Below are 10,359 nucleotides of genomic sequence, written 5' to 3' on the forward strand. Positions count from 1 at the left end.
TCACTTCATTTCTAGCACTTTACAACAAATTGTAATATCTACAAAATAGGTCGCATCTGATGGTGTTACCATAATAAGACACCAAACCTTATCCGTATACTATAGACCGTTTTGGCTATTTACTCAAGCTTGATCCATCTTTATGTCTCCACATAAAGTCCAAGTATTCATGTAATAGCGATGGATCTTAGTTTATTGAATTTAGTCTTTATAAGTGCAATTTACATATTCAAGAATAGTTTTATTGAATAAATGTCAATAACATCTTTATTGACAATAGAAAATGTTTTACATTACAAACTGCAAGTTTTAGGACATACAACCCAACATGATAGACACGATAGAACTATCAGCGTCTATCATTGATAGTTCTAAAATTTTGCTATATCTTGTAAATATTTTCAATGGTTTTACCATTTGAAATAATTTTTCCAAAAATAAAGCTCAAAATTTAGAAAAGTTGAAAATTAGAAAAAGTAACAAATAAAAATGGCTTAATCCTTTGTCGAAAATGACATTGAAACTATAGAATTATGTGTAATCAAGACCATAAAATTGAAAAACTTGAAGTGAGCTAACATAGTTAATTAAAAAAAAAAATTGAAATTTTTTCAAAATGTCAAAATTTCTTGAAATTTCTCAAAATCTCGAAATTTCATTCTAATGGAGGAATTCAGAATATTCTCAAAATTTTAAAGTTTCAAGAAATTTTGAAATTTCATTGAAATTGGAGGAAAACAAAATCTCTCCATTGAAATTTCGAAGTCATCCAAATCTCAAAATTTCGATTGAAACTTTGCAACTTCGATGGAAATTTTAAATCATGATTATGATATAATATAAAATGGTAAATTAATGATATAAGGGGTAAAAAATAAAATACGTAAAAAATTCTATATAAGTGCATGATTTTTTTAATTACAAATTTGTAAATTATTAATATTATTATTATTATTATTATTTTGTTAAATTATAAATTTCACCCCTATAATTTGGTGTGTTGGATCTTTTTTTAGTATACCATCTACATAATTAGAGAACGTTTTAATCTAACCGCAAAGGTAAAACTAGAAGACAGGTAACAATTTCATAACCATGTCGCTGTTACTTTAGCTAAAAACCAACGATTTTTATTTTTGACTATTTTTCAAATTGGAAGTCAACTTTTTTGTATATACCCCTAAATGGATTTAATGCATGCAAGGCCAAATTCTAACAAAAGATAATGATTATCCACACGTAATGCATGGTCTTACCACAAAAATTATGATATATTAACGTTATTAGTGATCTGAACCACTTAATCAATGGTATAATATCTTAATCAACTAACCTATATAATTACATTGTATATTTACAAGTATTAAACGTAAAGTAATTTATTTTTATCTCCAGAATCCTTTATCGACACCCACTCAACATTTGTTAAAATTACATTGGGTATGAAAGTGATGTTTAATTTCCTTTTATATGATTCCCTAAGCCCATTCTTTTCAACCATATGAAACATTGCATGCTTGGGGAATACTTTTCCAATAATGTTCAATTTGAAGGTTTTTGGAATCATATATCTACTTGCATGCATGAACTTAATCTTCTTTTATCCAGGGCATCAAACCAACTTCAAATCTATATAAACTAGAAGCATAGGTTATTTTGAACCAACATTAATCCATTTTCATAGAGATCTTTATTTCTTGCCTCACTCGTTCGATTATAACACGAACATTGGTTGGTCTCGCTTGTTCGGGTTCTGGTTAATTATTCATCATATCTCTATGATCTTATTGTTTTTTTTTTTCGTACAGGTAGTTTTGTAAGAGATGGATACTGTTAAGATGTCCCATGAAAGCTCCAGATATGAGTGTTTGTTATTTGGTATAATTGACACATATACTCATGCATAAAAAAACGATATAAAATATTATAGGTTAAAATATCGTTTTGGTCAATATACTTTGACTTAGTTTGTTGTCCAATTTTAGGTCTTGTATTTTCAATAAATCTTAAATTTAGTCATTACGTCTGTTACGTTTATGATTGATTTTTTCAAAAACTTTTTGTTATCTATTAGCATATTCACTATAAATTTTGAAAACATATTCACATATTATATTTTCTTGCATGAAAATTATTATTATTATTTAGATAATTTCAATCAAAACTAACTTTGAATGACTAAATTTAAGATTTATTAAAAGTACATGGACTAAAATTGAAAAAATCTCAAAATATATAGGGATCAAAATAGTATTTAACCAAATAATATAAATACGTTGAGACTTGTTTAATAAAGTTGATAAATGTGTACACAGATATGGATGATACTTTGTACCCTAGAAGTAGTGGAATTAACCTAGCATGTCGTAAGAAAATTGAAGGTAACATACATAATTTTAAAGTTAGGAAAGCACATAAAATCAAACTCATACTATATATTGATCAATATTATTCTTGTTGTTTTGATAATAATACATGCAGAGTTTATGTTGAAGTATTTGCATATGGATGAAAATGAAGTGCCTCAAATGTGCTTGGACTTGTACATGGAATATGGGACAACCATGGCTGGACTTAAGGTAAGGCTTTTTAATCGTAAAAATCACATATAGCTTCAACCAAGTCGTTACTAAGGGCTTGTTTGATAACATTCACGTTTTTATTTTTTTAAAAAATGAATTTGTTTGATAATCATTTCCGTATTTCATGTTTTTAAATTTGAAAAAATATTTAGAGTCAAATTTGATATAGGTTCTGTTTAGATTAACTTGGGAAAATTGTTTTTAAAAAAATTATTTTTATTTAAACACTTTTAATAAAAACTTATTAAAATACACATGAAAAATTACTTTAAGTAGTTATCATACACTTCAATTTCTTCCAAAATTACTTATTTTTTAAATTAAACACTTGAAAATATATTTTAAATCCACCGTAATTTCTCAAAATTTTGTTTCATTTTTTCCCGTTTTGATACATGCATCCTATATTTTCTCCAACTTCCTTTCTACTCTCTCCCATCTCTCATATCTCTCTATTCTATCCTAATTTTTTTTCTGTTTATTTTTTTATTTTTATAAAAGACCATTTTTTTTTTCTTTTTAATACTCCATCCTTTTTAAGTTTTTCTTTCCCATTTTCCCTCTTCTTTTATAAAACCTCGTGCTTTCTTTTTCTCAATTTTGGTAGAATTTTAATTTCTTTGTATTAAATAAATATGTCAATAAAATATTCATGTTTATCATTAAGTTTTAAAAAAATTGTCTTTCTATTTTTCAGATTTTATTGTGTGAATATATGATTGGCTAAATGAGAAACAAATGCATTCTAAAATGGAAAAAAAAATTAAAAAGTTTTAAATTAAATAGATGCGGGTATGCTCAATTTTCTAATCTAAACGCGACATAAAATTATATACATATCATGTTGTGCAATAAATTAATAATCGTTAAAAATTTAATTTACAAAGTCTATCTGATAATTTACTAGTCAGTCTAATTTAGACTAACTAATATAATTAGACATTACTTACGTGAACCGGTTGGAGCGAGAAATGTTTATTTTTCTTAGGCTCTTTGTAATAGTTATATATATATTATTTTGATTTATGTTACAAATAAGAAACAAAAAAAATGTATTTGAAAAGAAAAGAAAAATAGTACTCATCATACACATCTTTTTAAAAATAAGAAACAAAAATAGTAATTAAATATATTTCTATTTATAATAATTTTATGTTTTAAAAAAATGCAAACGTTATCAAACGTACCTAAATATAATCAATTGAGTTATGACACATTAGAAAGTTGAATTTAAATTAAGGAAGTAAGCGATATTAACTAAGGTTTAAACTTTAATTTAATTAATTAGTTTTTTTTTTTTATTACTTTTATTTTTGCAGGCTCTTGGTTATGAATTTGACGATAAGGAATTTCATGCGTATGTGCATGGTACCTTACCTTATGAGGCATTGAAGCCTGATCCAGTTTTGAGGAACCTCCTTCTTTCCATTCCACAGCGCAAAATTGTATGCAAAGTACAAAACAATTAAGACATCACATTACATTTCATAACTAAAATATTATTTTGAGACCACATGTTAACAATATCTAATTAAAAAAATCAAATATCTCATAATAATCTATTAAGATGTATAAGTTGTTTCTCTTCTTGTTAATTGATTTTGAGATTAACCTCGTGTTTTTTCATTAAGAGACTACTTGATGTGAGAATTTTCTGCATGAGAATTGATATAGACATCCAAAATCCATGTTTGGTTTACAGGTTTTAACCATTTGATTCCCAGGCATTCCTCATTTCTCCACACAAGGGTTTTCTATTCTTTTCAAAACTGTGAATTTTCTCTTTTCTCCTCTCCGTTGATTTTTCATTTTATATATAATTTCATTTGAAATCTAATTGATTAGTTAATATTAATTTAATAAAATTAATATAAATATTTATTTTAATAAATCAATTAAAAAATTTAATTAGTAAACTAAAATTAATTAAATTTAGTTAGTACGAAAATTCATTTTTCAATAATAATGATGAATTACTTTATTATTTTTTAATAATAAAAAATTATTTATTTATATTAATTTTAATCTAATCATTCAATATGACCATATAATCATTATTGATTATTTAATCAGTTAACTATTTATTGTGATTAATTTATATTACTTCATTCATCATTAACATTTCATATTCAAATTTTTTTTTTTGTATTCTTTATTAATATAATATATTTTTATCTCATTTTTCTCCACATTTTATAAAATATATTATTTATTAAAATATATTTTCTTATATTATTTAATTAAATTCAAAATTACTAATATTGAACTTAATTAATTATAAGAATGATTAGATATTAAATTATAATTGATATAACACCCTTAATTATATTAATTTGTTAATTTTAATTGTAGATTAGTCAATTGTAAACATATATATAATTAAAATTATTATTGATTCTTAATTAATTAATTTTTATCAATACATTGAATAATATTTAAAATTATATAAGATTTTCATACTTAATTTCATTAATTAAATACAAACAAAATTTTAGTTTATAAAAATTTCAATAGACATTTCCATGCACAACCAATCACAGACATCTTTGACTCTCACACATTCAATTTTCATGTATTCTATTCTCAGACATCTATAAAACCTTAAACCAAACGACCTTCGGGATATTAGATTTTTCTCATAAAAGACTGTTATATAGTGTTTTGGTTTTTTATTAAAAAAATTGACATGCTCGTGCAACTAAGATGCGAGTAATTATCTTTAATAACTCACAAACTAATTACGTTAAGTTACGTTGGATGCAGATCTTCACTAATGCTGACAAAGCCCACGCAGCTCGAGTTCTTGAGAGGTTGGATTTGGAAGATTGTTTTGAAGGTGTCATATGCTTTGAAACTCTTAATAATAACAATAATAATAATAACAACCCATTATCATTAGAAAGCAAATGTAATGGCAATGGAATTATTCTCTGCAAGCCATCCATTGAAGCCATTCAAGCTGCTATCAAAATTGCTGATACTCACCCCAACAAAACGGTAACAAAACTATAGCCATCCTTTCTTCCTTTTAATTTTTTCCCTCAATTAAGATTGGAGAGCTCGAGTTTCTTCCAACTTTTAGATACTTATAATAAAATCATTTTGAATACATTCATCTTTATACATTCCACTCTCATCTTACATATAAAAAAATAATTAAAATATTTAAAAAAAGAAGCAAAAAAATTAAATTATGATTGGATAATTTGATGGGATGTACAAAAAATAGGTATTACTAATGATGTACTAAGTATTTTTCTTTATAATATTAATAAAAAAATTATAATGGAATGGTGGTGAAATTGCTCAAAGCCTCGAAAAGTGTACTATGTTCTGCACTCGTAAAAATTTTATCATGTGACAAATTGTGATTGAAGAATTAGGTGGCTCCAAAAAAATGGGTATAAAAAATTACCAAATATTGCTCTTTCCTTCTACACTACACCTCATGTCAAAATAAAATAAATAAAACTGCGCTCCTTGCTGTAAATTAATGTCAATCTCTTATTATTAATAATCTTCTAACATGGTTTATTAGAGAAAATTTCAGCACTTTTAATTTGGATTAATTCAAATTCTAAACTAATATTTGTATTAATTTAATTCTAATCTTTCATAGATAAATTATTTTAGACTTGTGATTTTCTTTGAAAATGGTTTATATATCATTTCTAACATATATGTTTAAACTTCTAAAGTTTAAGATATAAATTTATATATTTAAACATTTTTTTTCCTTTTATGTGTAATTTACTCATACTCATTTACATTGAATTTGAATACCCTTAATTCGTTGAAATTCCCTGTTTCAGTTAATTTATGATTTTTTAAAATTATTAACATAGTAAATTATTTGTTAAGATATTCTGCATCTGTTATGACGTGAAATTATTAACATAGTAAATTATTTGTTAAGATGTTCTGCATATGTTATATGACGTTTCGCATGACCAAATATGGAGTCTTGCTTTACCTCTACGACCTGCACATTATCTCTAGTATTTTGTACTATGTTCTCCTTAAGATAATAAAATAATGTTTCTCTTATCTGCCGGTAGATGTAGCTAACACATTATTAGTAATCCACGTAAATTTGTTTGTCGCTTTTCTTCTTGTTCTTTATTTGCTACTCGTCGATCTACTTATATATTTCGAAATGCCATTTTTACTAAATTTTAAGTTAAGCACCCAAAAACAAAATTAGGACGAATCTATTTGATTCGCAATCTAGATTATGTTTTATGTTTTTAAATTCACTAAATTCAGTGAATTTATGTTTGCTAGACAACTCAAATTTTATTTCTGAAAACTTTTTTTAGATTCTATAATCCAATAAATGCAAAATCTGAAAACAACATTTTTATGTTTTCTTTGTATCCAGAATTTGAATATAAAATTTTAAAATGTAGAATTATATGAAATAAAGATTAAAAAAAAACATTTACAAATATAGTATGTCATGTTATAAACCCAACTTTTTTTTAATTGAAATATATAGTATGTAATGCATTATAAATTAAATTAGGTTGAATTCCAAGTTTGTCTCCATGGTTTGGATAAAGTTAGTCATTTTAAAATTTAGAATTTAGTTCCTATTATTTGATATAACTTTGTATACTATTCCTATGGTTTGTTAAATCCTTTTAAATAGTCCCTATAAGGACTACTTATTATAAAATGTTTTATCAAACCATAGAGGGTAAATTCTAATTATAAACCATAAGACCTAAATTTTAACTTACTCCAAACTATAGGGACTAAAATTTCAATTTTTTCTATAAATTATATAATATTACAAAACAATAATTATACAATTTTTTTTTCATAAAACAAGTTCATAAATAAATTAATAATTATTTATTGTCAACTAATATTTACTCTAGTTTACAATTGCATAAATTAGAATCAAATTTCTAAATTCTACTACCAAACACATGTCTAAAAATATATAATATAACTTTGTTTTCATTTAATACCTTAATTTCAAAATTTTATTTTCAGATTCTCTATCAAACATGACATTTTTTCTTTTCCATCCCCAGATCTTTTTTGATGATAGTGTTCGAAATATCGAGAGCGGAAAAGCAGCAGGCCTTCATACAGTTATAGTAAGCATATTATCTTTAATTTGGCCTGCAGGGACAGGACTTGATCAATCCTATCACTTCTTTAGTGTCATTCTTAAGATAGAGACTTGTTACTGCAGGTTGGAAGCTCGGACTTGGTCCCTGGAGCCGACCATGCCTTAGTTAGCATCCACAATATAAAAGAGGCATTACCAGAGTTATGGGAAGGCGGAGAAGAGGACGCCGACGACGACCAGCCAGAGCAAGCTATGCAGGCCCTTATAGTTGAAGCTATGGTCCTTGCATAGTTTATGGGGTACTTCTTAAAATAAATGCATAGGTTATATAAAGTTATGAATATTATATTATAGTTATTGGCGTAAAACAAAATAAGTTAATATGGAAAACCTTTGTGTTCTACAAGCTTTATTACTTAGGTGATACTAGATTATGTCAAAGAACTGTACCTCACGCCCACTTGGGTGCCTATATACACGAATTTGTACTTTATTTGTTTCTCTATGAACAATAAATATAATGTACTTGTACCGATTATTCTTTATCTACTCGTATACAGTTTTAAGTATTGATATGTTGCAATAATGATTCTTTCCTTATTCATAGCAACAAGGCGAGTCTTATATATAGATGATAACATTACAAGAAAAAGTTACTCTCCCGATGCCTAACATCATCGGCAAATAGCCAAAAGCATGTTGGGAGATGGTCTCCCAATGTCGTTGGCGTCGTCAGGAGTATAGTAAAAAAATCTCCGTCAAGAGACTTACTCCCAACGTCGATCACCACCCCATTGGAAATTTAAACTAACTCCTGATGTTGTAGCGTAACTGTTAGTAACTCAAAACTGCAAATTAGTTTTTGAGTTGGTCTAGTCAATTCCTAGTTTCTAGGAAATAGTTGAAGTTATTTTTAGTTGTAGTCAAGTCTAAGTTCCTATTCTTGTGGAGTTAGTGGGATTAGTTGCTAACATTGTGGAATCTATTTTGAGATTCAAGATACGTATTTATATGGAGTTTTCTAGAATGAAATTCATACACTTCCCATTTTTCTCATTTCTCTCTCATTAGTTAGAATAACAGTGGTATTAGAGCCCTCAATTCTTAAGGAATCTGTGAGTGAGAATCAGTGAAATATCTTCGAGAGAAACTGAGTGATACACCTGTAAGGGTTGTTAAAGATGGAATTAGAATCAAACAGTCTTTCTTCATTGGCTCCACCTGTGTTTGATGGTGAAAACTACCAGGCATGGGCTATCAGAATGCAAGCCTACATGGAGGGTTGTGATTTTTGGGAAGCAATTGAGAAAGACTATGAGATTGCTCCACTTCCTGATAACCCAACAATACATCAGATCAAGACTCACAAGGAGAGGGTGACCAGGAAGGCAAAAGCTCGAGCTTTCCTATATACAGCTGTGTCTCCCGCCATATTCAACAGAATTATGGCCTTGAAGTCGGCAAAGGAGATCTGGGAGTTCATCAAAAGTGAGTATGAAGGTGATAAGAGGATTAAAGGCATGAAAGTGTTGAACTTGGTGTGAGAATTCGAGAGAATGCAAATGAAGGATTTTGAGTCCACTAAAGAGTACTTAGATAAGTTGGGATTGCTAATAAGGCAAGAGCATTAGGAACCAATTCATCTGACAATAGATTGGTTCATAAGATTCTAGTTTCAGTAACTGAGAGATATGAAGCAACCATTGCTTCCTTAAAAAATACTAAAGACCTCTCAAAACTCAAGGGGATAGAAGTGGTTAGTGCTTTGCAAGCACAGGAGTAGAGGAGGTTGATAAGACAAGAAGGAAGCATTTAGGGGGCATTGAAATCTATAGTGCAGCAGGGAAAAGGTGGAAGAGAGAAGAAAGGAAGTGGCAACAGTAGCTTAGAGTCTGTAGCAAAGGATGCTAGTAGTACATGCAAGCACTGTGGGAAGCAGAATCATCCACATTTCAAATGCTGGAGAAGGTCAGATGTAAAGTGTAGAAGATGTCATTTATTAGGGCACATTGAACGATTCTGTAAGGAAGCAAAAACTCAAAAGTAAAAAGGAGCACATGTTGTAGTACAACAAGAAGAAAATCAACTCTTTGTGACTACTTGTTTCTCATCAATCACTCAATGTGATGGTTGGTTGGTTGATAATGGGTATACCAATCACATGACAAGTGACGAAGAGTTGTTCAAGGACCTTGACAAGTCATTCAAGTTAAGGGTGAAGATAGGAAACGGTGAGTATCTAGAAGTAAAGGGAAAGGGCACAGTGACAATAGAGAGTTGTGTTGGAACCAAGTTGATTACTGAAGTGTTGTTTGTCCCTAAAATTGATCAAAACTTGTTAACCGTTGGTCAATTAGTAGAGAAGGGATTCAAAGTGTTGTTTGAAGAAGGAAATTGCCTCATTTCTGATTCTAGTGGGAATGAGTTGTTCAGAATAAAGATGCAGCATAGGAGCTTCTCATTGGATCCACTCGAGAAGGAGCAGATAGCTTTCAAGTGTCAAGTAAATGACACTGAGTAATGGCACAAAAGGTTGGGGAATTTTCATCAAAAAGGGTATGTACAAGTCTGGAAAATTGATTTTTTTGAGACTTTTGCACCAGTTGCAAAAATAGACACAATCAGATTGCTACTGGCTGTGTCAGCCCAACATGGATGGAAGGTGTATCAGCTAGATGTGAAGTCAGCATTCCT

General features: G+C 28.3%; 1 protein-coding gene across 2 annotated transcripts; it reads left to right on the plus strand.

Annotated features, from left to right (window-relative positions):
- Positions 1-1,674: 1,674 nt before the first annotated feature.
- Positions 1,675-8,191, plus strand: LOC120068296 (uncharacterized protein C24B11.05). Of its 2 annotated transcripts, XM_039020016.1 has the most exons (8): positions 1,675-1,731; positions 1,809-1,878; positions 2,316-2,381; positions 2,482-2,579; positions 3,902-4,027; positions 5,346-5,579; positions 7,625-7,690; positions 7,789-8,191. In XM_039020016.1, the coding sequence occupies exons 2-8, from the start codon at positions 1,824-1,826 to the stop codon at positions 7,954-7,956; spliced, it is 813 nt and encodes a 270-aa protein (XP_038875944.1). In that variant the 5' UTR covers positions 1,675-1,731; positions 1,809-1,823; the 3' UTR covers positions 7,957-8,191. The 2 variants fall into 2 exon arrangements, with proteins under 2 accessions (XP_038875944.1, XP_038875945.1); XM_039020017.1 differs by lacking the exon at positions 2,316-2,381 and having other exon boundaries at positions 1,682-1,731.
- The last annotated feature ends 2,168 nt before the right edge of the window (positions 8,192-10,359 follow it).

Source organism: Benincasa hispida, chromosome 12 (genome assembly GCF_009727055.1).
Source record: "Benincasa hispida cultivar B227 chromosome 12, ASM972705v1, whole genome shotgun sequence".
Lineage (NCBI taxonomy): Eukaryota > Viridiplantae > Streptophyta > Magnoliopsida > Cucurbitales > Cucurbitaceae > Benincasa > Benincasa hispida.

Bases quoted from the DNA above. Each gene is read 5' to 3' on its own strand.
- LOC120068296 (XM_039020016.1), top strand. From the start codon at position 1,824: ATGGATACTGTTAAGATGTCCCATGAAAGCTCCAGATATGAGTGTTTG. The intron at 1,879-2,315 runs GTATAATTGACA...ATGTGTACACAG, and splicing joins ATATGAGTGTTTGTTATTTG to ATATGGATGATACTTTGTAC. The intron at 2,382-2,481 runs GTAACATACATA...TAATACATGCAG, and splicing joins ATGTCGTAAGAAAATTGAAG to AGTTTATGTTGAAGTATTTG.